This window comes from Sturnira hondurensis, unplaced genomic scaffold (genome assembly GCF_014824575.4).
Source record: "Sturnira hondurensis isolate 20B ecotype Veracruz unplaced genomic scaffold, ASM1482457v3 Scaffold0022566, whole genome shotgun sequence".
NCBI classification, from domain to species: Eukaryota; Metazoa; Chordata; class Mammalia; order Chiroptera; family Phyllostomidae; genus Sturnira; species Sturnira hondurensis.
In genome coordinates this window covers 6,166,865-6,193,401 of record NW_028095197.1, presented here as the reverse complement: position 1 = coordinate 6,193,401, position 26,537 = coordinate 6,166,865, and the positions used below count along the sequence as shown (strand labels likewise).

Sequence of the window (26,537 nt, the reverse complement as noted above, 5' to 3'; positions counted from 1 at the left end):
ACTCTGCAGCTGTACAAAGCAACTTGGACTTTTGGTACTTTATCCTAAGAGCAAGAGGGAGCAACTGAAAGGTCTGAGCAGTGGAGCAACATGAACAGTGCAGTTGAAACTCTTCTCTGTCCCTTAACAATCCCAACGCTGATTTTTCCCTCTCCATTGTAGGCATTGGAGTCGTAGCTGCCTCCTTCCTGAAGCTTTTCTGATGCTCCAATCTGCATGTCTCCCCCCTCAGCTCCAGAGAGCCCATTCTCCCTTACCTTTGTATGCCTGTGTTCTGCCTCCCTCCACTGGACTGATTTCCTAGATGACAGGGACAACTCCTCAAACCACTCTAAGTTGTCCCACAATCAGCTCATCACTGACTCAGACTGGGCTTTACTAAGACAAGACGGTAATGAAGAATACAACCTAGCACAACCCAGCCTTCTCTTGCACCCCACACACCAATATTCACATTGTGCTAAAACAACCCTTCCCTGTGGGAGGGTGTGTGCAGGGCCAAATGACCCAGGTTTCTCTGCTTCCTGTCTGCTGCCACCTCTCTCTGCTGTCAGTCTAATTAGCCTCTAATGCCTCCCATAATTGGCTGGAAAAACTTATCCCTAAGCTTGTTCAAACTGTAAATGCTAGAAAAGAAAAATCTAATCTGTAGTGACAGTAGGTCAGTGGTTACCTGGGGTTGGGGGTTCATGAGAACTGACTGGGATGAGGCACAAGGGACCATTTCAGGGAATAGGAAGTATCCTGTATCTTTATTGTAGTGGTGGTTCATGAATGTACAAAATTTTAAAGAAGATTTTATTTATTTATTTCTAGAGAGGGGGGAAAGGAGGGAGAAAGAGATGAAGAGAAACATTGAGGTGAGAGAGAAACATCTATCAGTTGCTTCTTGTACACACTCCGACCAGGGACTGACCCCACAACCCAGGCATGAGTCCTGACTGGGAACCGAACTAGCAACTTTTCACTTTGCTGGATGACGCCCAACCTACTGAGCCACAGAGGTCAAGGCCGTAAATGTACATATTTGTCAAACCTTGTCAACATGGACAACTAAAATGATCCATTTCATTGTATGTAAACCAGACTCCGGCAATGCTGAATTTAAAACAAACTGTATGTAAGTTAAAAGTCAGTAGGCTCAAGCCCAGTACACACATGACCTTTAAAATGAAGTTCAACCCCACCATAACACTAGGGCATGGCCATATGGGAAAAGCAGCCTCCCCATAGTTGCAGAGATCTTAGATGGGTCCACTTGTTATGGAAGGCCAGGTTAAAGAAGCAAAGGAACAAAGGCTAGTGCATAGTAGATCAGACCAAAATATGTAAAGTCGCAACCAGCATGGACACAGATTTGCTCTCCACACTTCAAACTACCTAAGGCCTGAGTGAGGGAATTTTAGAATAAATAAATAGAAGTCTTGCCTCACAAAGCCAGAAACTGCATATTAGTCCCGGGGTATTAATTCAGAAAAGGTTTAGAAAATGTGATTCTTGAAGGACTAAGTGGGTTTAGATAAAGTGATTCTTGAAGGACTACGTGGCTGCACCGCAGAGCACTCCTCAAGAAGCTGGGCCCTCACCTTCCAGGGTGAGGCTGGGGAGGAAAACTCTCTGCGCTGAGTGGGTAAGGGGGGTAATTTTGGGGTCTCCTGTGAGAAGCGACAGCATCTGGCCAGGTGACAAGAAAACAATGTTCACATGACCAACTGAGTCAAAGGAGTGGACCAGGGGCTCACAAGGAAGAGAGACATATGAGGCTCCAGAAACATTTGGGAGAAAGTGTTTTGGGTGTGCAGTGTGTGAGTGGGGGCAGGGATGGAAAAGGGATCTCTCTCCTCCTCCTTCTTACCTGACCTCTCCCTTTTCACAAGTCTCCAGGCATAGAAAATCTAAACCACTCTGGCACATAATCTGTCCTGTGCCTCACTTCTCTTGTTCTCCCTCTGTGTCCACACTTACACCAGCACCAGACACACAGCAAAGTGCTGGAAAAATACTTTCTTTGGGCCCTGGTTGGTGTAGCTCAGTGGATTGAGCATGGGCTGCAAACCAAAGGGTCACCAGTTTGATTCCCAGTCCCGGCACATTCCTGGGTTGCAGGCCTGGTCCCCAGTATGGGGCACGTGAGAGGCAACCACACATCAATATTTCTCCCCTTCTCTAAAAGTGAATAAATAAATCTTTAAAAAATAATTTCTTTGGGACAAGAATGTGAGGGCAATAGTTGTACATGTTGATCTATTAGTGGGGGTAGGGAGTTAAGGAGGATGGGTTTGTAGAGGGAGTGAAGTGAGGTAATGGGGAGGACAAATGAAAAAGTGAGGTAAGGGGAGGACAAATGAAAAAGAGGTAGGAAACGGTGGGTCAGGGGCAGTGTGGGAGAGATGGCTAGGATTAATGGGAGAAAGGACAGTGTTTAAGGTCAGTGGGAACACAGGCCAGGGGTCACAAAGAGAGAGGAGGTTACAGGTCAACAGGGAAAGGAAGATGAAGGATCAGTAGGAAAGGTATGATTAGTAGTCATTGGCGGTGAAGGTCAGAGTTCATCACAAGAGGGCAGGTTGGAGGGTTACCTGCCTACGTGGCTGCTGTTTCTGGGGCATCTTCAAAGAAGCAGAAAGCACCTTAACACTTGGAGGGTCTACAAAACACCCCTTCGCCTGAAGACAAGAAATTTGTCCGTCCCCTCGATCACTCACAGGAAACCCGGATTCTCTTTCACTTCAATTCCCAGTCCTAGGGGTTCTTTGGGGACAGCTGTCGTTGAGGGTCTTAACGCGTACTCCTGAAGAAATCGGCTCCGCCCCCACGCGGTTACCCAGCAACCAACCGGCATCCAGGGCGCAAGCGCTACGGACGCCCAGTCCCGACTCAAGGGGGAGGCAGGGCTGGGCGTGCAGGAAAGCTTGGTTTCACTAAGTTCCGCCCCCTCAGGAATAATTCGATCCGCGGCAGTGCACGTTTTATAACTCCGGCATGTGGGAGGGGCTGCGGAGGGCAGGCACCGCCCCCTCATGAATAATGCACATCCAGGCGGTGTCCCGGACCCGGAAGTGGAGTTGCCGAGTCACCGCAGTGGCTGAGCTGGTGACAGGAGGCGGCGGCGGAGGAGGAGGCGAGGCCAGACCTGCGGCTCTGCCCCGCCACAGCCGCGTACTGCTAGACAAGCCCAAGGAGCCACGCGGGCCTTAGCCTGCCAGCGAACCTCCCGCCCCACTCCCACCCATCGATCTGCTCAGCCGCCTGCCCGCCCGACTCGTCCGGGGCGGCCTAGTCTGCACCACCCTCCCGGCTCCTGGGGCCGCCGCCCCACGCGGTCCTGTTGGCGTCCCTGGCCGCGCCCCGCCCCGGGCCCGCTCGCTCGCCGGCACCATGATGGAGGAGATCGACCGGTTCCAGGTGCCCACCGCGCACTCGGAGATGCAGCCGCTGGTGAGGGGGCGGGCGGCGGGCAGGCCTGGGCCGGGAGGGAGCGGTGGGAATCAGGCCTAAGGGACTGTACGAAGCGGGAGCCTTCGGATGGGGCAGAGAGAGCCATGAAAACACATCGCTGGGGAGGGGGATCAGCAGGGCTTGAAAACTGTGGGAGAATCCTCGAGGTGACAGCAAAGGGCCCTGTACAGGCGGAGGGCACGGTCTGAGGAGGTAGGCCAAGGGAACTACTGGGAGCGCCGTCGGATTTAATTGAACCGGGCACAATGGTGTACACCAGCGGAGGCCCATGCCTGGGAAAGGAAGGGAACTGTCATGGGGCATCGCGGGCGGCAGGCCCAGTGGGCTGGCGTGAGAGATGGGGAGGCGTTTAGCGCTGGAGGCCTGTGATGCTCAGGGCGGGGGAGGGGGTCGGAGAGCATTCAGGCTAAGAGGGACTGGAATAGGCTTGTAGAGGAGGAGGGCCTGCCCGCCAGTTTGCTGGATTTGGATGGGAACGCGGGGGCAGGGGCTGGTAAGGGCAGGCAGGACCCAGGAATTCCCTTCTTCTCCGGAGGAGAGCGCAGGTAGTCTGAACTGGCGGTACGGGAGCCGAAGAGGAGAGAGTGCAGCGGCGAAATGGGGAATCAGAGGCGCGATGGGAGAGCTCGGAGACCGACAGGAGAGGGGGCGGGGCTGCGCTGGAGCGCCAATGCCCACCGTTTGGAAGATCCCCATCATTCTAGGCCTACGTGCTTGGAGCCCTTGCTGGGCGCCTATCCTACCGCCTGTCAGCGGTCAGGGTGTCAGGGAGGAATGATGTCATCGATGCCGGCGCAGAGGGGATGGAAGGGGGAAGGCGACATGGTCGCATCGAAGCCAGGCCTAGGGCAGACGGTGCCCACTGCCCACCGCCCCGAGGAGAGGGGAGGGGTGGGACACCTGACTGGCTTGTCCCCCTCCAGGTGGAAGACACCAAGGCCCAGCCTGCCCGTGTAGGGAGAGCGGGGAGCAAGGGAGTGCCTGGGCTCTGTTCTCTGTTAGCTTTTCCTTCTTTCCCCCTTGGAACCTTAGAGGGAGCTGGAAGGAGGTAGAGCAGGCCAGAAACCAGAAGGTTGAGTGCCCTATTCTCTGTGCTCTGCTGTAACCTAATAGAGTTCTCCAAGCCTTGAAGATGTTGGGCTCTCTAAGCCTCTTCCCTGTGTTAGGCCTGGAGGTGAGGAACTGATTCTACCCTTGGTCCCCCAGGTCCTTGGCTTGCAAATATGCTTGTGGCTTCCTGAGCAAGTAGCCTGCCTATTACATCAACCAGGACAGACCTTGGCAGGAGCCCATGATCTACTATAAGCCACACCTTTTGGAAGGTGATAGAATCATTAGAAGCTACCCAACAGGAGATTCAAGGCATTTATCCTTTTTGTGACTACTTAGTTCCAGAAGCCAAAAGAGAAGCTTTATGGAAGTGTACCATATTAAAATGGGGAGAGAAATGCTAGCCTGATGGCATCATTGGATTATTTGGAGGGCCAGAAAATCTTGGTGAGAAGTCTTTCTCATAAACTTGAAGAACTTTGGGCTGGGTTAAGACAACTTTCCTTTATAGATTATTTTTCATCCAATCTGGATTGTCAAATTAGATTGCCCTTACAGTTCTAAGCATCTAATTAAGAACCAAAGAAAGGGTGGATGAAGGAGAAGGAGCAGGATGAGGTCCAAGTGAGTCAGAAGAAAGCAATGAGTTGGTTTTTACCTCCCATCTGGGGATCCTAAAAAAGAGAGGCAATAACTGTCTAGGGAAAGGGGGAAAGGAATTGAGTCACCAGGCTCTCTCAGTTGTCTTTGGTGCTGCTATCATTGCCTGAAGTTCTCAATGATGATTTGATTGAGCTGTGGCCCCAGAAGACTCCTGAGCTGCTTCTGGTCTATGTAGCTCTGGAGTAGAAATGCAAGGAGACATTTATCAGAAAGACTGTAATTACCTTCAGACTTTTTTTTTAAGCTAAGGGAACCCTTTTCTGCTAGGGTCTGCTTTTTTGTGGTAGAGTGAGAGAGCCTTACGGAAGTAGCAACACGGTCATCTCCCATTTGAGGGTCATAGACATTGCCCTACAGATTTCTGCTTCTTGACCCTTGTTCCCAGGTTGAAGCCTAGAGGATTTCCAAAACTCCTTAAGTGCTCTGTGTATGATTGAGATCAGCAGAGTCTTGTGTGGCATTTCCCCAAGAGTCTTCATTTGAGGGCATAAGGAACCAAGATGATATACCACAAAAGAAAGGCAAAGTGGCTCTTTAGGGTATTTGGGTATACCATAAAACTTGAATTCAGCTGTGACCTATTTAATTTCTTGCCATTATTTATTGAGACCTCCAGGAAGTCCCTCCTCTTCTCTGGACTTGGTTTCTCCATTTATGAAATGAAGACTATCTCTTTCAAATTTAAACAATAGTTCTCTCTTCCAAAGAATATCATATCATTTCATATCATTTGCTGATATCATTGATCCAGCAAATTCATTCACCTAATACCTATTGAGCATCTGCTCTGTTCTAGATACTATACCAGGTGTTGGGGACACAGTGGTTAGCAACACAGACACAAATATGGCCCTGCCCTCCTGAAGCTCACGGTTCAACAGAAGTTTATTGTTCTTGCTCACTCTCTCAGCATGAGCCCCTCTGAGGGCAGAATGGGGGCTGCCCCATAAACCCTAAAGGCAACGGGTGATGCTGGTGTCAGCATCATTTACCCTTTCTGGACTAAGCTGTACTCAAACAGGCTCTTGACATGCTCCGTCATCAAGTAACCCTCCCTTACTCATAGTGGTGGGAAGAATCCAGAGGTCATTTCTCACTTAGAAAAATGAACTCTGGGGGAGAGCATCTTTATCTTTTTATTACTTACTTGAAAAAGAAACCCAAGCTTAAAAAGGAGCCCCAGAGGAGTGGCAGGAGCTGGAGAAGAAGGCACAGCCAACAGATCTGGGTGTTTCCAAGGTGTTAATTTAAACAATAGTTCTCAGTTTAGTGGAAGGAAGAGATTCCTGCCCTGTTGTTGCTGCTGCTATTGCAAAAGCTGGGAGGAGCCTTCTGTCAGGGGTGGGAGTTGGCCTGAGGGTGTGGCCTCCCTCCTTTCCCCATCACACTAATTATTTCTTGGCGAGCCTGCATCTCGGCAGCTGAACCAGGCCTAGGCTTATCCCTGGGAGCTTCCCAGGGTCTCTTCCTGTCTCCTTATAAAAGGACTGAGAGTTCCTCTTGGAGACCTAGTCCCTGGTCTCCACTCCTGCTTGTCTGTCTCCTAGATAGTCTTTAGTGTTTTCTAGGACAAATTTTTCCAAAGAAACCACTAGGAATAGGCACATTTCCNAGATTCCTGCCCTGTTGTTGCTGCTGCTATTGCAAAAGCTGGGAGGAGCCTTCTGTCAGGGGTGGGAGTTGGCCTGAGGGTGTGGCCTCCCTCCTTTCCCCATCACACTAATTATTTCTTGGCGAGCCTGCATCTCAGCAGCTGAACCAGGCCTAGGCTTATCCCTGGGAGCTTCCCAGGGTCTGTTCCTGTCTCCTTATAAAAGGACTGAGAGTTCCTCTTGGAGACCTAGTCCCTGGTCTCCACTCCTGCTGTGTCTGTCTCCTAGATAGTCTTTAGTGTTTTCTAGGACAAATTTTTCCAAAGAAACCACTAGGAATAGGCACATTTCCTGTGTCAGTTCTGTGTCCAAGCCACACACCTCACTGATCTAGGGAAGCACCCATCTGTCCAAGGCTTTCTATTGAGCACTTGGTTTGAATCTGGGCTATGGTTTGGGTGAGCAGCAGTGGTAGGCTCTCTGGCCCTATTGTCAATTTGCATGGCTGGTTGGTACAGCTTCACAGTCTATGTCTTCTACTTGTCTACAACTGGAGAGGAGGAGATTTCTTGAAGAGGAAAAAAGGAGCTTTTAAGCACTTAATTGTGTCAGGCAAAGCCCTGCTTCCTATGCTTTCAATGACCAAAGAGAAAAAAATGGCATGTGGCACCAGGCAGGGTCTCTGTGCACTTGACAGAAATGCTAGTCTGACCTCTCTGAAACCCAGGTTGTGTGTTAACGCATCTGTTTAGTTCATGAGCATATGCTCAGGTCCAGGTACCTTAAGGACAGAAACAAGTGAGAGCTCTCCTGATCAGGCCAGGAGAAGGATGGGCTCACATGGCTACAGGAAGGTTTTAGATACATGTTAGGAAAGAGTAGAGATCAATGGAGGGTGCTCCTGAGAGAGGGTGACACCTCCCTTGGGAGAAGATGAGAAATGCTGAGGTTCTGACCCTTTGACCACCTGAGCTTAGAAAGTAGCTTCAGACTCCTCCAGCCTCCTGACACTCAGGGATGGGGATGGTTAGGACATTAATTCAGTGGGTGGGCCACAGCAGCTCCTGGAAGTGGTGGAGAGAACATTGTGAAGATAGCAAGAGCCACCATAGAAAATTGACCCACACATTTTCTTTGGTCAGGGAGTCTTAAGTTGCTTTCTTGTAGTCATATGACTTTTCAATTTAATGGTGGGTTCTCTTAGTCAGTCCATGTGGCTTATGACCTAGGAGTACTTCTTAGGTTCAGGGATGAGGCCCACCCTTTTCTCTTTTCCTATATTGTAAAATGATGATCAGGTTTACTCAGGTCTTTGTCTCATCCCTTACTACTCATCACTTCAATCAACAAATACTAAGAATCTACTTTCTGCTAGATGTGCCAACTGACCTCCATAAAACAGAATTTTGCTCTAGGGATATATATGCACAGTCAAGATGGATTGAGGTACCACAGGATAATGAGCACTGCAAAAAGGAAGACAGGTCCATCAGGGCCAAAGGAAAACTGGAAGGGCTCCCATCAAGTGGTTAGGGAAGGCTTCACAGAGGAGTCATTGCTGACCTGGCTTTTCTTTTTTCTTTTTTTAAGATTTTACTTATTTTTAGAGAGAGGGGAAGGGAGAGAGAAAGAGAGGGAGAGAAGCATCAGTGTGTGGTTGCCACTCACGCACCCCCTACTGGGGTGCCAGTAAAGCCAGCAACCCAGGCATGTGCCTTGACTGGGAGTCAAACCAGCAGCCCTTTGGTTTGCAGGCTGGAGCTCAATCCACTGAGCCACACCAGCCAGGGCATGAACTGGCTTTTAGAAGAGGAATGGAAACTTGGCAGACTGATAAGATGAGATGAAAGGCATGGAGGAAGAAATAAAAGGGTGCACTTGAATGATTGAAGTATTTTATTTTTATTTTATTTTTTAATCCTCATCCAAGGATATGTATCTTGATTTTTGTAGAGAGAGGGGAAGTGAGAGAGAGAGAAACATGTGGGAGAGAAGCATTGATTGGTTGTCTCCAGAACACACCCTGACTGGGGATTGAACCTGCAACCTGTATGTGTCCCAATCAAGAATCGAACCTGTGGTCTTTTAGTGTGTGGGATGATTCTCCAACCAAATGAGCCACCCAGTCAGGGCTGAAGGGTTTTCATTAAGGGAATAACATCATCAAATTTGAGTGTAGGATTGACATTGCAGTAGCAGATAAGAGAAGGTAAGATGGAGATCAGAAAACTAATATGAGGGTTGGTACATTAGTAATCCAGAAAGAAATGATTTCAGCCTAGAGCTGAAAGAGAGGAGGGGACCTATACAGATATTAATAAAGTGGAATAGACAGGATATGGCACCTGTTTGGAGGTGGGGTGGAGAGGTAGGGAGTCAAGGATACATTCCAGGTTTCTGGCAAGATAGCTGATGTCAAGAGGCACCATCACCACCCCCAGAAAACTCAGGGGTCTGAGTATCTCTTGGCTTCAGGGACTGCTTGTATGGGAGAAGGCTGCTGTTTTCCTTTGCTCTGCTGTTGAAGCTGCATTCTTGGGGTTATGGGGAACTCAGAGTCCTAGAAAACTTAAGAGCAGAGTGACACTGGCCCCACAGCCTCAAAAAGGATACTGAGAAATGCCTACCAATGAGCATTTTTCCCCTGCAACATGCTTCGATGAATGCAAGTGAATTGGGGATGGCAAAGAGCTACAGTGTTTTGTTTTCATTTCTGTTTTGTTTTGTTTTGTTTTTCTGGCAGCACTTTGGTAAAGAAAAATAAATTTGTTGGCTGAGAGAGTGTTTTATCTCACAGTTTCTGGCCTGGCCATTTACCATCATTCTGTTCAAACCTATGGTTTTCTGACTGATTAGCTGAGCCGGGCCTTTCACTTTCTTCTAGGATGGATGTGTGGGTTACTACTTCTCTCGAGAGAGTCAGAATAGAAAAGGACACATATCTGCTTTCTCTGAGACCAACCTGGAAAGCCGCAGGTGAGGTAGAAGCAGCACCCAAGCTGCTATCTTCCAGGCAAGATATGCCAAGGGAGCAGACTTCTGGGATGAGATTGTTCGGAGGTGGCTTGGCTTCTTAAAGGCCCCAAGACTAGCCTCTGTAGGCAGGCACTCCCACGGTAGCTGGGAGTCAGGCTGAGTCATTTCCATCCCTGAGCTGCCTGCTACCTGACTGAGTACAGCCCAGAGTGAACAGAAATGGAAATCAGAGCCTTCTTTACTTGAGCCTGATTAGCTTCAGGGCCCTCTCCCCTCCATGAAAGGGCAGATGGAGCCTTGTGTCTGGAAAGAGGACATGGGACACTCAGCTTCTCGGGTTTAGCTGCTTCATGATGTCCAGTAAACCCTGGAAAACTGGCGCAGGAGCCCCACAAAGGGCAGGAAGGAGAGAGTCAGGCTAAGGGCTGATACCTAGAGGTGCTGATTGAAGGAAGCAAGAGCCTGCCCCGGCAGGCTCTCAAGGCATTGTTTTCCAAGAAGACGCTGGTGGGAATTTGGCCATCTGGGTGGGAGAAAGGAAGGAAGGAAGCAGGTGGAGTTGGGACCAGCTATGAATCTGACTCTGGCCTGGAGTTCGAAATAGGCACATGACCCAAAGACCTCACAGTGGGTCAGCTGAGTGAACTGGTGGGCTTTAGGGAGGGACTCTGGAGTATGGAAGTAGGCTAGGAAGGAGGCCCAGAAGGTCTGGCCTGGGGGAAGGGTAGATGGGGACATGTAGGAGTGCCCCCTACACATTCTTAGGAGCCAGTTCAAGCAAATATGTACCTGCATTTGTTGCTGTTATTCAGAGATGTAAAATTGAGGATCATATGGTTGTACCCTTTGAGGGTCAATTTTAAGTTTCTGTGGTGATGATGATGATGTGTGAGAGTGTGGACACAAATAAGAAGGCAATAATGGCCACAAAGGGTGTCCACTGAATGACCGTTCTGGCCCTGAGAAGTGTAAGTATGATAAGGGGCCACACCCAGGCAGATATGAGGCCAGCTATTGTGGTTCCTGCTCTGATTTTGTCCATTTTTACCACCAGACTCTTGGCTATCATAAGCAGAGTCCACCCCATCTATTATTTAGAACAATACCTGAAGGGATACTTTAACTAAGATTTATGGAATTAAGTATACCCAAACTGTGGAATGGGAACCATATACATTTTACTATGTAGTTAACTTAAACATAATTATGTACAAGCTATAAATTATTTATAGTTCCCATATTAATTTCCAGTTTTATCCTTGTAAAGGAATTGGTGAAGCCCTCAGCCAAGCATGGTTTAGACCGGCGTTTCCTTAATATATCTTTAGGAATATTGGCCCTTTGAGATAACTTTATGGGGAAAAAGAATCTATAGACAAATTCCTTTGGGAAAAGCTACACACTATCCCATCACAATGTTCATCAGCATTTTCAAGGCTCTGAGAAGTTCTGCAATAAAGAAATCTTTCCAGCTTTGTTTAACCCAGTGTCTCCCAAGATTATGTAACCATGGAAACTTTTTACATATTATATCTATTAACATCCTGCAGAACCAATATGTTTCATGAAATACTCTTTGGGAAACTCTGGCTTAGAAATTCATGTCTCTTCTGATTCAGTATGAATTTATAGTCTTCTCAGTTCTTTTGAGCCTCTTTTATTACCTACCATTTCCCCCCATGCTAGTTTCTAATGGGATATTGCTGCTTTGTGTCAGGGTGTGAATTTATTGCCGTCAGTAGGAAGATTTTAGTGAACTTAGATGCAGAAGCAAAGACTAAGTGCCTAGTTTTTCTCAAGATATTGTTGAGGGGGGTGTTATTTCCCTTCAAGTCCCTCTAATAAATGATGATGTGGCAAAACCAGCGTTTTTACCATTAACTTTTTTTTGACAGCTTGACTGAGGTGTAATTCATATATTGTACACTTAACCCAATTAGTACTTTACTTTTAATTCTGATGTGGCCACCACATGCCTCAGTTCTGTTTCTCCTTTTTACCTTGGGCTGTGCTCTGCCCTTTTGTGTTCTGCTAAGCAGGAAAAAATATAAAGATTACAGTTCAAATATCTCATCAGGAAGAATCCTATCTCATTTGGGATTTAAACTGAAGAACTGGTTCCCTGAGTAGGGTTCCTCAGTACATCCTCTGCAGTACCGTTAAATGTCCCTGCTGATCACAGCAGCTCAAAAGGCATTCCTGCATATTCATTTCATATATATGATATGTAGCCTACTTCATGGGCTACGTAAAGCATGGATAATAAGCAGATTTTACCTTTTATGCCAAAGCCTATTGATCAATAGTGGCTGCCTGGAGCATGTGTTAAGGTAGATTCTGAGGCAGAGACCTTGTTTAGTAAGAAAGACCTTGTTTAATGACATGGTTGATTTTCTATGTCTGCCATGGTCTTCAGCAGGGGAAACGTCAACTCTAATACTCTGCTTGCCACCCTGACAGCCTTGAATCATTATAGTTATCCTAGGCAAAGAATACAGGAAAGTTAAGTTCTTGGAGATGTTAGCTAACTCAGCAATCTGCCTCACTGAGGGGCTAGACTCTTATGATATGGCTCTTTAAGAAATTAATGGAGATCCAGAAGCTTATGCTACTTTTAAAAAAAAAGAAAGAAAGAAAGAAATGGAGAAAAATAATCTTCTCTACTCTGATCTTAAGCATGGGTTTTTGAAGTACTGACTTGATATAAAGTTACTAATCCTTTGTAAATACATAGGCCAGGTGAGAGGGAGTATCCTTGACTCTACTGAGAAGATCAGAGGGAGAAAGAGGCAGATTCAGGAAGAGATCTCATAAATATCACCTAAGTGGTTGGCCAAACTTAAGGTAAAAATATAAGCCCTGACTAAAGGACCAAGAAGGAGAAGGCTAATAGAGGAGACCCTTAAGCCAGCAGTTACTGTAGAGGAAAGGCCCTAAGGTGAGATATACAGCCTTAGCACTCTTCCCCCCAGGCCCCACCTACAACCCCACCCCCAGGCTAACCAGCCCCTGTTTTTTCCCCACCATTTCTCCAAAGCCCCAATCACCCCACCTGCTCTAGTGGATACTTTTGAATTCCTCACTCATGGAACTAGACACAGGCCCCTCCGTGTGACCCGATCAGCCCGGATTACTGAGCGGCTGCCACTCCTCATCATATTGGTACTGCATTTCTATTATTGCTAGTTGAGGTTCATGAGCATATTTAATAGCTGTACCTATTGTCATATTGAACTCAGGACACAGCTAAAATAGGGTAGCCCTTAGCAACGTAAAATCAAGGCAAGAACCTGGAAGGACATCTTGAGCTAGGCTGGTGGCTGATACAGGTAAGGGTCATCCGGGACTAGTGAGGTAGTGAATTCATACCTGTTAGAAACTATACCACATGCGTGTGTTTTCACTCCTTTTATTTATTTTTATATTTTATTATTTATTCTATTACAATTGTCCCAATTGTTTTCCCTTTTGCCCCCCTCCACCCAGCCTACCACTTTCTCCCACAGTCAATCCCCTCTGTTGTCCACGTCCATGAGTCATTCATACATGTTCTTGGGCTGGTCCCTTTCCCTTCCTTCCACAATTTCCCCCCCTCCCTTCTCCCCTCCTACAGCTATCAGTCTGTTCCATGTTTCCAAGTCTCTGGCTCTTCTTGTTAGTTTATCATGACTTATAACTGTATATTGACTCTTATAACTGTAAAACTGTATATTGACTCTTATTTTCAAAGTAGTAGCTGGCTGAATTCAGCATTGGAATTTATTTATTTAGTTAGTTGTTTGTTTATTTATTTATTTAGTTTTAGGATTTTATTTATTTATCTTTAAAGGGGCAGGGAAGGAGAGAGGGAGAGAAATATCAATGTACAGTTGCCTCTCGTGCATCCCCTGGTGGGAACTGGCCTGCAACCCAGGCATGTGCCCTGATTGAGAATCAAACCGCGGTTGTTTGGTTTGCAGGCCCATGCTCAATCCACTGAGCTATACCAGCAAGGGCTCAGCGTTGGAATTTAAATAAGAATCTATGTAGGCTGTGTGACTGGGTAGCCTAGCGTAGACCTTCCAAGAGAGCTAGTACTTCTCTGGACAGAAAATTTAATGTGAGTCTACTATATGACATAGCCACCAGAAAAGCTAATGTGCTATTGGGCTGCATTAATAAAAGTATGGAGTTCAGGTCCTAGAAGGTGATAGTCTTACTCTGTGCTGGTCAGGGCTATCTGAAGTCCTGCATTCTACGCTGATGTCATCATTCAAGAAAGGGAGTGATTGGAATGATGAAAGGAATCAAAACCATATCATGTGAGAACAGTTGGAAAAACTGAGGCTGTTTGGTTTAGTACTAAAACAGTCTCAGGGAAAGCATTTTATGATTTTTAAATGTCTAAAAAGGACTGGAGTTAAGAAAGTAAATATGGTCAGACTTCATATTACTTGTGTCTTCACAGGGAGGAACCAGGGCCATTGGATGGGAGTGTGAACATGCTTTTACCTCTGGATTCTATTGCCTCCTGTTCCCTGTCATAGCGGTTCTTAAACTTGAGCCAGAGGCCAGGGTACCTAGAAGACATTTTGCTCTTTGTAAAGTGCCACACTTCCTAAAGTAGGAGCTAGGAACAACATTTTAGGAATAAACATAGCTTATGTACGTGCAATGTGAACATGTCAAAATAGTTTTCTGTTAATGTGTGTTCGCTAATCTTTTCTGTCTTTCAAAGCCCATCACAAAAGTGCCAGCTTCTTCTTGCGTCCTTTTCTTTCCCTTCCATAAGGAGTGACCTTTCCTCCATTCTACCTGTCTTTTGTCCCCAGTACATTGTCTTTGTGTGAAGTTGATGGATGCAGTTGTCTTATTCTTATCTTAAATTCCTTTTTAAGGTAAATGAAAGATGTTTTGAAGACACCTAAACCACCTCATAAAGGAGGTTGGGAAAATCATTTTTGCCAATTTTATAGACATGTAAACAGAATCCCAGAAAGGTAAATAGGCTTGGCCACTACCCAGATGGAGGTTGGCATGCCCAGACTAGAACCTAGGTATTCTGACTCCCAGGCCCATGATATTGCCTTCACTTTGGGCTCAGTTAAGTTCTTATGCATGAACTTAAATTTCTCCACTGGCTTTTAAGGCATCTGTACTAGCCGTTCATTTTTCTCTCCCAGCTGGCCATACTTTCAGCCATTCATGTCAGCTCTCTAATATGTCCAACCAGGCCCTTTCTTTCCTCTCATCTATTGGTATCCTGATGCTTTCTCTCCTCTTAATAATTCTCTCCACTCTCCTTCTCTTCCTGTTCTACTTCTACCCATTCTTTGGAGGTCCATATAAATTTCCCTTCTCCAGGAAGCCTTCCCTGACTATATATATCTAGTGAGTTCCCAATCAGTCCTAAAAGCCTCTATAACCTCTAACACATAACTTGATACATATGATATCCTGATTTGCGCTGTCCACTTTGATGTGTTCTGAGTCTCACCATCCCAATTCCCCTCTTTGACTCCTTGGAGACAGCTTTTGCACCCAGAGCTTACAGTCCGGCAGAGAAGAGACTTGCTCTTGTGAAACAGTTACAGAAGAAAACAACCATTTCCTTTAAGGATCAGTAAGAGTGGATAGGAAGTTGAGAAGTTATTCTAAGGAGAGCACCGGTAGAGACCCAAAGGGGGATGAATATGTAGAAATTAGTGAGTGGAGTAGAAGGTACATGTGGGCAATTGTGGGAGATTCAGGGGGATACGTGGATTGGGGCACTGATTAATTATTCAGAAATAATGAATTTCGAGCATCTGCTATATGTAAGCCTGTGTACCAGACACAAGGAATAATATGATGAATGAAGCAAACATGGCCCCTGCCTTAACGAGCTGGCAGTCCAGTGAGAGAGACAGATATGAAACAAATAAAGTACACACACAAAATTATAGTTACAAAGTACAACAAGTGATAGAAAAGACAAGAACAAGGTGGCATGAGAGAGAACAACAAAGCCTCCCACATTAGACTGGTGATGTCAGGTCAGGCTCCTGTGAGTAAGTGATGTTGGAGCTCAGACCACAACATGAGAGGGACCTTGAATGCTCTGACAAGGAGTGACTTGCTTCCTTCTTGCTCCCTGGTGGGATGAAGTCCCCCAGCTGAGTTGGTAGTCTGAATCCCTTACAAATTGGCCTTTCTTACTTTGCAAGCTTATAGGACTGAGGGACATAGGAAAACATAGGAGGGTGACCCAGCCTCTCTCCCATTGGTAGCACTGCCAATGGGGTGCCTGTGCTGCCAGCTTTGTTGTGAGGCTGGAGAAGGTATTGATTGAGTTGTGATATATAACATTTAGTGAGCTCTGTTGATGAAGAGCTCCTACCTGTCCTCCAACATTGTATGCCTTGCACATGTCCTCCTGGAGATTGAAAAAAAATATCTGTAGCTCTTGGAGGGAAAGAAGGATGCCAGCCTGGATGTCCTGTTCTGTGTGTCAAGCATGGGGTTCACATTCTCTTTACCACAAAACCCAAATGCTACAAACAGTTCTGTTCAGGGGCCGGCCAGCCTCTGGTAGGAAAGCCATGGTGCAGATTGTAGCAGCTGGTGAGAGCGGCTTCCACTGGGCCTCCTGCAGATCCTGAAGGTGTTCCCCAAGGGTTTCACCTTCCAGCCCCCTCTCTGCTCTCAGCTGGCCTGCTGATTCCAGCCCTGGCTCAGAGTCACTCATAAGCTCAGAGAAAGGCCAACTGGGAATGATGATGTAGGGAGGTGGTAGCAGGTAGTGGTTTGGGGAAGAGGGGGAAAATTATGTGGAGTTGGGGAGAGAGACCAGATTTGGGGCTGATGTTCAAGATAGCAAACATTGGCAAAGAGAACCAGTCAGGAACCAAGGTTTGGCATCTATTAGCCTCCCTATTAACTTCCTGATGGGACCTCTTGTTTCAGCTCCTTCACTGAGTCAGAAGTCAAACTGCAGGACTGAGGAAACCTCTGGGAACTCCCGTGAGAGGAATTGAGTGTCCTTGAGGGGGTGTGGAGTTCAGGGTGAACTAGCGAGGGGCATGGGCCTCATGGCAGGCACTGTGCACAGTGGTTGCAGGAAGTTGGCTGGGTGCATTCTAGCTCTACCACTTTTGTTAGGACCATCAGCTAGGTTCCTGACCACTTTCAGGTTATTTGTAAAGTAAATGAGATCATGTAAGTGAAAATGGACTGTGAATTACTGTATCATTCTGATCTAAGGGTTGATGGTGATTAAAGGGATAGTGATTTCCATTTTTTATATTTCCCGGTGGAGCTTTTATGGGGTGAGGGTAAAGAGACAGTTTATTCTTCTTATCACCAAATGGGAAGAATCTTTGGCTTATTTGACAAGCCTTGATGAGGCTGTGCTGAAGATCAAAGTGCTCTGTGCTCCCATTGGCTCCCAGAGGGGGTCCACTGAGTGGACTGGACTGGAGGAGGCCCTGTCTCTGCCGCTCCCTGCCATGGCTGTTGCAGAGTCCTGTTGGAGTGGGGTCTTCCTGGAGTGCCCCACTACTGGTGCTGGGGGCAGTCATTCTGCTGTTTCAGCTCCCACAGGCCAACTCTTGGGACTTAAGAAACATTTGAAAAAGTCCACATTCCTACCATTGCTACTGCTCTCCCCACAGGATAGTAGACTAGAGAAGGAGGCAGTTTCCAGTCTGCAGACCTGCAAAGTTTTAAAACATTTTTTCATGGAGAATTTCTAACGTATACAATATAGAGAAAAGGTGAAATGAACCCCGTAGTATTCATTATCCAAATTAAACAATCATCAAGCCAGGCCTAATCTTGTTTCACTTATACCCACCTACTAGATTACTGTGAATAATTACTTCATCTATCGTCCTAAGTCTACTGTATTTCTACATATTGTTAATTAGATCTCAGGGTTTGATCAGATTTAGATTCAATTGTTTTTGTAAAGAACACTTCTGAGTATGTTCTGTGTACTTCCTGTTGCATTACATCAGGAGACACAGGACATGGTTGTGATGTTCAGATCGATTAGTGGTGTAGTTCACCTGATACGTTCATCACAAAGGTTCACCTTCGGCTTTTTGCCTAATATTTTTAACAGCTGTTGATAGTCATTTCCTCAGCCCATTATTTCATCAGTAGTTCCCTTCACATTTAGACAACAAAGAACCCCTATCAATTCTCTGCCTTCATCCCCCATAGGTATCACTGATATCTCTAGCCCTTTCTCCTTTTTAAGACATTTTTATTTATTTTTAGAGAGATGGGAAGGGAAGGAGAAAGTGAGGGAGAGAAACATCAATGTCTGGTTGCCTCTCACAGCCCTCTACTGGGGACCTGGCCTGCAACTCAGGCATGTGCCCTGACTGGGAATCCAACCTGTGACCCTTTGGCTCACCCTTTCTCCTTTAGGTCTAATTTTCTATCACTTCCCTTACCTTATACTATCATTTCCTTATTTATTAATCTAAGATGGTCCTGGGAAATCTTCAGGTTACTAGTACCCATCCTGCTTCACTGCAGACCTATGTTTCTTTTTTTAAAAATATATTTTATTGATTATGCCATTACAGTTGTCCCATTGACCCCCTTCATTCCCCTCCACCCTGCACACCCCTTCCCCACCATTCCCCCCCTTTCGTTTATGTCCATGTGTCACAGGTTCTTTAGATTCTGTATTTCCCCTACTATTCTTGCCCTACCCCTGTCTATTTTCTAGCTACCATCTATGCTACTTATTCTCTGTACCTTCTCCCCCCTTCTCCTCCTCCCACTCCCATGTTGCTAACCCTCCATGTGATCTCCATTTCTATAGTTCTGCTCCTGATCTAGCTGTCCTCTTAGTTTGCTTTTGTTTTAGGTGTGGTTGTTAATAACTGTGAGTTTGCTGTCCTTTCACTGTTCATATTTTTATCTTCTTTTTCTTAGATAAGTCCCTTTAACATTTCATAGAATAAGGGCTTGGTGATGATCAACTCCTCGAACTTGACCTTATCTGAGAAGCACTTTATCTGCCCTTCCATTCTAAATGAAAGCTTTCTTGATAGATAGAGCAATCTTGGATGTAGGTTTTTGGATTTCATGACTTGGAATACTTCTTTCCAGCCCCTTCTTGCCTGGAAGGTCTCTTTTGAGAAATCCGCTGACAGTCTGATGGGTACTCCTGTGTAGGTGACTGTCCCCTTATCTCTTGCTGCTTCTAGGATTCTCTCCTTCATTTTAATCTTGGCTAATGTAATTATGATGTGCCTTGGTGTGTTCCTTCTTGGGTCCACCTTCTTTGGGACTCTCTGAGCTTTCTGAATTCCCTGGAAGCCTATTTCCTTAGCCAGATTGGGGAAGTTCTCCTTTGTTATTTGTTCAAATAAGTTTTCGACTCATTGCTGTTCCTCTTCCCCTTCTGGTACCCCTATAATTAAGATGTTGGAATGTTTAAAGATGTCCTGGGGATCCTAAGCCTCTCCTCATTTTTTGGAATTCTTGTTTCTTCATTCTTTTCTGTTTGGTCATTTCTTCCTTCCTTCTGGTCCACTCCCTTGATTTGAGTCCCAGTTTCCTTTCTATCACTGTTGGTTTCCTGTGCATTTCCCTTCATTTCAATTAGTTTAGCCTTCATTTGTTCCTCTAATTTGTGACTAAAATCAACCAATTCTGTGAGCATCCTGATCACAAGTGTTTTGAACTGTGCATCTGAGAGGTTGGCCATCTCTTGGTCACTTAGAATTATTGGCTCTGGGGCTTTGAGCTGTTCTTGAGCCATAATGTTTCGGTCTGTTTGCACCTGTTACGTATGAGGGGCAGAGCCTTAGGTGTTCACCAGAGTGGGGCAACTGAGTCACTAGGTTGTGACACTGTATGTGGGGGGGGTGTGGTCAGAGAGGGGCAATGGCGTTTGTTCTGCTCTCTCTCAGATTTCTGTTTCCTCTGCCGCTTCCCACAAGCAAGTTGGGCCCTTCTGGTGCTGGTTCCCAGGTGTGTGGGCTTGTGTACCCTCCAGGACCCTGTGGATCTCTCCAACGAATTCTCTGTGAGTCTGTGAGTCTCTCCCGGCACCTCGACCCTGAAAGTCTTTTCAATTGGTGCTTTCAGGCTCTAATTCCCGTTGCTGGGGCCCTAGCCTGATCGGTCTGTCTCACTGTTCGCTCCTTCACTTAGTTTATCTGCGCTTGAATGTGTGACCGTGGTCAGCCAGCCACCCTGCACCCTCACTGGGTCTGCCTGTTGCCACCCCCTGCCTGAGATCTTCCAACCATTTCTTGCGCTTCTGGGTCGGTCCGGCTGATTTTTCCTGCCTGACCCTGCTCTGTTGCTGACTCCGTCCCTCTTACCAGTCTGGCTGAATGGTTCGTTGTTGTTGGACTTCTGACTTATGTTCAGTTCAATTTTCTGTGTTTTGGTTGCGTTTTTTGTTACTAAAACTTTGTTGTCTTTAAACTTGGTTGTGCGAGGAGGCACAGTGTTTCCACCTATGCCTCCATCTTGGCTGGAAGTCCAGACCTATGTTTCTGAGGGGAGGGTCCTTACTTTGAGTCCGTCATCACATCGCTCTCTTCTCCCGCCCCCACCCACCAGGAAACCTCTGGTTCTGCTCTGTAATCCTACTAGGGCCACACTTGACCATGCTGGGGAATAGTGGCAGCTCTAGTCTTTTCCTCCTGTGGGAGAGAGGGAGTGTAGCAAGGGCTGGGCTTATTTTACCTTCCCAGGGATTTCTGAACAGCCTTTTTCTATGCTGAAGAGGGTCTTTCTCACTTGTTTCCTGAGCTTCCTGCCCCAGTCTGAGCGCTGGCAGGTAGCCAAGCCTGGTTTCCTGTTTAGCTGGGCTGTGGTCTGGGAGAGGTTGGAGGAGGGGTGGGATGGGCAGCTCTAGCACTCTTAGGTCCTTTTCTCCTTCCAGCCAAGTTCAAAAACCTAGAAGGACTAGAAAACAGCTACTACCTTCTGGTACTTTAGCATTCCTGTGCTGCCAGGATCTCCACTCCTAGTTTCTCTCCTCATGTAGGAGAGACTATAAAGACTATGCACTCATGTGTGTGCATGCGTACACCATGGATACAGTGACCCAGCTAACCAGGAAGAAACACACAGGAACCAGGTGCTGGTTCCTGCAAACCTGAACCCACCTTTAGATCCTGTGTCTGCCCACAAGAGTGCTGCAATTCCACCACCCCAGCCTATTAGCTGTTAGTCCCTTAGTTCTGATGTCTGATGCATTGGAGTATCCAAAGGGACAGGAAGTCTGAGAGGCAGAGGCTGACTAGGGACTGGTGCAACAGCTAAAAAACATTAGGAGTTTTATAGTGACGGCCCATCACCCTGTACAGGATTTCTGATCAGAGCTCACAGCCCTGGATACCTCACTCACATTCCTCTCAAATGTCTAGTTCTTTGGGTAATGAGGATAGAGAAGGACTCATTATGTTTTGGGAAGAGACCTGCTATAGCTTACTTCTTTGCTCCTCTCTCTTGGATGGCCACAGCAGGAATCGTGTAAAGCCTTCTCCCTTTCCTTCCTATGAAAGGAGATAACAGAAAAGTGCTGCCAAGTAGCAGGGATGCACAGTGCAGCCCCTTACATTTCAACAGCTTCCCCCTTGCTCTTACTCTAAAGACTCTAATCATCAATGATTATCAACTCTCAAATAAAAATATTTTATTTATTTATTTTTAGAGAGGGGAAGGGAGGGAGAAAGAGAGGGAGAGAAACATCAATGTGTAGTTGCCTCTCGTGCACCCCTCACTGGGGACCTGGCCCACAACCCAGGCATGTGCCCTGACTGGGAATCAAACCAGTGACCATTTGGTTCCCAGGCCTGGCACTCAGTCCACTGAGCCACACCAGCCAGGGCTAAAGACTCTAATCCTTAACATGACCTGCAAGGCTTAATATGGTCTAGCTAGCTCCTGCTTGCCTCTCCAACTCATCTCATACCACCTTAACTCCTATCACTGCATCTAACCTTACTGGCTTTTCCTCCATTTCTCTCATGTCCCAGGTTTCCTTCTGCCTGGAATGGTCCTGCTGTACCTTCTATCTTTTTTTCAGTTGACTCTTAATCATCTTTCAAATATTAGCTTAGCTATAATTTCATCACAGAGGGCTTCCCTGAAAATCTAAACTTGGCCGTGGCCTAATTCCTATTGCACTGTTTATATTTATAATTTTACATATGAGTATGTTTGTATGATTTTTCTATTCACATGGGTACTTCCGAAAGCCAAGTTTCATGAAGACAGAGACCATATCTATTTTTACTTCCTGTTATGTCTCTTATGCCATGTAAGGTGCCTTACACATAATAAACATTCACTAGACTTCTATTGAATGAGTAAATGAATGAACTGAATAAATTCAATCTTTTGTCTACTTGGTAACTCCATGTCCTATCTGACTATCATATTCAACCATATACCCTACAGATGTGTGTCCTGCTGTTTATGAGCACATACTGTGTATCTGCCAGCAGACTCACGTTTCATTTAATTTTTTCAACAATATGAAGGTATACCCTTATTCTACAGAGAAGGCAAGTGACACCCAAAGCCATACAGTTAGCTAAAAAGTGGCAAAGCCCAGTTTCAGGTCCAGCTATGTGGAGTCTAAGCTCATGCTCTTAATCATAACACTGCACTGCCCCCTTTTGGCAGTTTGGAGAGTTGTCACTGGGAGCCTTCCGTCACTGGGCCCTAGTTAATTTCAACCCTAAATCAATACTTTTCGAAATGTAAAGTGGCAAGAAGCCATGATTCAGTTCCAGTTCTCCTGGGAGAAACTGTGGAAGGACATGGGAAGGGAATTCAACAGGGACTTCCCAATGTCCCAAGGTGCATGTGTCTCAGGGGCTGCCTCCCTTTTCCATGGCCCCTTTGTAGCCTTCAGGACTTAATGAAATATCTTGTTTTATTTCTATTTTTTTAAATTTATTTTTAGAGAGACAAGAAAGAGAGGGAGGGAAGCATTGATGTGTGAGAGAAACATCAATTGGTTGCCTCTCTCATGCCCCCAATTGGGGGCCTTGCCCACAACCCAGGCATGAGCCACACCAGCCAGGATAAAATGTCCTGTTTTAGAGTTTTAAAGACCAGAAGGGTCAGCTGTTGAAATGGCTTGATTATCCATGTCATGGAGAATAAGAAGGCCTGATTAAGATCCTAAGAAAGATCATTGAGCCCTGGCTAGTGTAGCTCAGTGGATTGAGCACGGGCCTGCGAACCACATGATCGCGGTTCGATTCCCAGTCAGGGCACATGCCTGGGTTGCAGGCCAGTTCCCAGCAAGGGACTCACGAGAAGCAACCGTAACATTGACATTTCTCTCCCTCTCTCCTTCCCTTCCCCTCTAAAGATAAATAAATAAATCTTTTAAAAAAAAAAGAAAGAAAGATCATTGAGAGTGGGAAAGTTTGTCTCTTTGTGACTTAGTCACTAAAGATAAAACTCTGAAAATTGGCTTCAGTGCTTTCCTGGGAAACTCACACTCAATAAGAGGGTAATATCTTTTGCTGCTGATTTAAAAATCTCAAGTTAATCAGTATACCAAGCTCCTTTTGGTGGTCAGAGAAATTGGGACTGATGAATACTTTAGACTCGATGGAAACAAAACAAATGAGGAGAGAGCAACATAAAACCAAAAAAAAAAAAAACCCCAGCTACCATCTTCTTATATGTGTCAGGCGTGCTGCAAAGCATTTTACATACATTTCATTGAATTCTAACACTGGCCCTGCAAAGTAGGTAATGTTACACCCATGAAAAAGCAAGGGACACTAACAAAGGTAACCTGCTAAATGTCAGACAACCACCTGGCTTTAGAACTAATCCAGGTCTTTCTGACTTCAAATTCCAAGTAGCCTCTGCCCCTCCCAATTTTTGAGAAATACACATTGTCACAGCCTCTCTGGAAAGAAAAAAGGCAACGTAATATATGCATGCCTGTTGACCCCTTCAGCAATTCCACTTCTAGGAATTTATTAATCTAAAGAAATAGACAGCCCTGGCTGGTGTGGCTCAGTAGATTTGGCGCGGGCCACCGAACCAAAGGATCGCGGTTCGATTCCCGGTCAGCGCACATGCCTGGGTTGTGGGCCAGTTCCCAGTGGGGGACTTACAGGAGGCAACCATACATTGGTGTTTCTCTCCTCTCCTTCCCTTCCCCTCTAAAGATAAATAAATAAAATCTTTAAAAAAAAGAAATAGACAAAAGTGTATACAGACTTTTTATAAGATGTAATAGTTATAAATAAATATAATATTATAACACTGTAATAGTTGCACATGATGATTATGAGGGGGGAAGCAAACAACAAAAATCTCTATCAGTGGAGACTGATGAAATAAATCATAGTACGTCCGTTCCACAGCATACATGTAAGAAGCCTTCTAGAATGAAGAGGTAAATGTCATATGGATTGACATAAAAAGATGCTCAAGATATATATTTCTTAATTGTGGTAAAATGCATGTCACATAAAAGTTACCATTTTTGTGTATATTTTGAATATGGATGATCTGATTCATCTATGCCTAATTTGCATATATGAATATACATTTTAAAAGTCTGAGGAGATATAATAAATTGGTTCTGATTTATAGGAGAACTTTCATGTTCTTTTATGTCTTTGAATTTGTTTACCTTAAAGTATTTGAATTTGTTATGACAAACCAATATTATGTTTTTTCTCTTCATTTTTTTCCATTTTAGGAAACAAATGGTCAAAAATCATGTTCCTTATACTGTATTATGCCTGCCCAGGAGATATGGCTTTTGCCTCATAATTCCCATGTTTTTCAATCAGGTATGCACACCAACAAATTGGCGAGATGAATGGGTTATGGAAATACTGCCAGATACTTGTATGCCACTGGTCTGGCCAATCTTATTCCTTCTGGGCCCTGCCAGCTTTGACTGGCCACATAGGACTCAGCTCTGTTAACTTCCTTCTCAAGTTCTGCAAAACCCTGTAGCTTTTGGGAGTCAGAACATTTCTTTGGAAATAGAAAGCCATGTACTTTGATCAGATACATTCCTGCCTCTTATTTCTTGGTTAGAGATCTCCTGCAGTCTCACCTTCACCGTAAAAGAGAAGCACAGGGACAAAATTATTCTCACATTCCCCAAGGGAAAGCCATGATCACTGATGACTCAACAGTCTGAGTGATGGTCTTTGGCTCTGGCCTCCCTCCCATAATGTTGCTTTAGTGTTGTGGTTTTCAGAATGGCCTTTTAATGTGGTAAAGTAGGAAAGGGGTCAGGAAACTTGGAACCAAGCCCTGGATAGGTGATTTCAGAGGAGCTGCTCTGCTTTATACAATGTCATCTTTTTACTCTGTGAAATTGGAATAAGTAATAGATGCTGGATTTTTAGGGCAGTGAAAATACTCTCTATGATACCATAGTAATGGATTCATGTTGTTGTACAATTGCCCAAATCCATAGAATGTACAACAAACACAAAGGCTGAACCATAATGTAAACTGTGGACTTTGGGTGATTATAATGTATCACCTAGTTTCACCAGTTGTAACAAATGTACCACACTGGTGGGGAATATTAATAACAGGTAAGGCCGGCTATGCTTATGTGGGTGCAGGGGTGTTATGGAAAAATCTCTGTACCTTCCCGCCAGTTTTGCTGTGCACCTAAGACTGTTCTGAAAAAAGTTTTAATTTAAAAAAAAGATGCAATTTCTCTCAGGATTGTCAGAGATTAAATGAGATAATAATAAGGAAAAGGCTTTGAAAGCATAGGTTACAAACCAAGACAGATGTCTCTAAGTCTGTTTGCTATGGTGTAGCAACATAATTGGGAGTTAGGAAAGACACTGAAGAGTCTGGAAAGCTCACTTCATTCTTAAAACCAACTTGAGGAAAGGGGAGGGGAAAGGAGAGTCAGGGGAAGCTGAGTGAAGGGTGTACAAGGACTCTTTGCACTGTCCTGTAACTCTTTTCTAAATGTACAGTTATTTCAAAATAAAAAGTTTCTATTTTAACCACTTCTGTATCATTTTAATTTTCTTAAAGATTGTATTTATTTATCTTTAGAGGGGAAGGGAAGGAGAGAGGGAGAGAAATATCAATGTATGGTTGCCTCTCGCGCATCCCCTGCTGGGAACTGGCCTGCAACCCAGGCATGTGCCCTGACTGGGAATCGAGCGGTGATCCTTTGGTTCGCAGGCCCGTGCTCAATCCACTGAGCTATACCAGCCAGGGCTGTATTGCTTTAATTTACTCCATCAAACATGTATTACTTTTGTAAGTTAAAGAAACCAATGAAGATTTTTAAAATTGTGATAATAGTTAACATCAGAGATAGAAATTGGAAGTCATTTGCATATAGGGCTGAAAGCTGGAGCAGAGAACAAAGGTTTTAGAAAGATAAGCAATTGAAAAAGCAGCCTGATTGGCAAATTGGAGACATGTTATTAAAACTACTGAATGTCAATGGAGGAGTTTTTAAGTAGTGGGAGCAATTAAAGCATCTAGAGCAAGGGATACTGTATCAGAACAGTGTTTAATTCCCAGAAGAGTAATATAAGAATGATGCACAGGAGAGTTGCAGGAAGAAGATGGCAGGTTGGGTAGATGAGTGAGCCACCACTGCAGTGGTCCGGATGTCCTGGAATAAGTTGGTAAGGGTATGAAGCAAGACACTGGCAGAGAGTATGTTAAAAAAATTAATTTAATTAAATTATAAAAAGATGAATATTAGGTATTTTAAAGAAAGTGCTACCATAGGTTCATGATTAGTTTACCAGAGGGATAAAAGGGAAAGAGGTGGGTCAAAGTGACCCCCTAGGCAGCTCACAAGGAGACCGG

The 26,537-nt window shown here is 45.4% G+C and overlaps 2 protein-coding genes across 10 annotated transcripts in view; one reads left to right on the top strand and one right to left on the bottom strand.

The window, feature by feature from the left end:
- Window positions 1-2,809, bottom strand: part of DNAI1 (dynein axonemal intermediate chain 1) — a 60,777-nt gene extending 57,968 nt beyond the window's left edge. The window contains exons 1-2 of one of the 2 annotated variants that reach the window (XM_037036036.1): window positions 2,706-2,795; window positions 2,580-2,609 (exon numbers count right to left, since the gene is read on the bottom strand). In XM_037036036.1, coding sequence (XP_036891931.1) covers window positions 2,580-2,609 — 30 coding nt within the window. In that variant the 5' untranslated portion in view covers window positions 2,706-2,795. Of the gene's footprint in view, window positions 1-2,579 lie in introns of both variants that reach the window. The other variant, XM_037036035.1, reaches the window with a different exon arrangement.
- A 241-nt stretch (window positions 2,810-3,050) lies between these two features.
- FAM219A (family with sequence similarity 219 member A) overlaps window positions 3,051-26,537 on the top strand; it is a 57,615-nt gene continuing 34,128 nt past the window's right edge. For 4 of the 8 annotated variants that reach the window (XM_037035783.1, XM_037035782.1, XM_037035778.1 and 1 more), the window contains exons 1-2: window positions 3,374-3,438; window positions 24,424-24,517. In XM_037035783.1, coding sequence (XP_036891678.1) covers window positions 24,431-24,517 — 87 coding nt within the window. In that variant the 5' untranslated portion in view covers window positions 3,374-3,438; window positions 24,424-24,430. Of the gene's footprint in view, window positions 3,439-24,423; window positions 24,518-26,537 lie in introns of all 8 variants that reach the window. The other 4 variants (XM_037035785.1, XM_037035779.1, XM_037035781.1 and 1 more) reach the window with 3 other exon arrangements.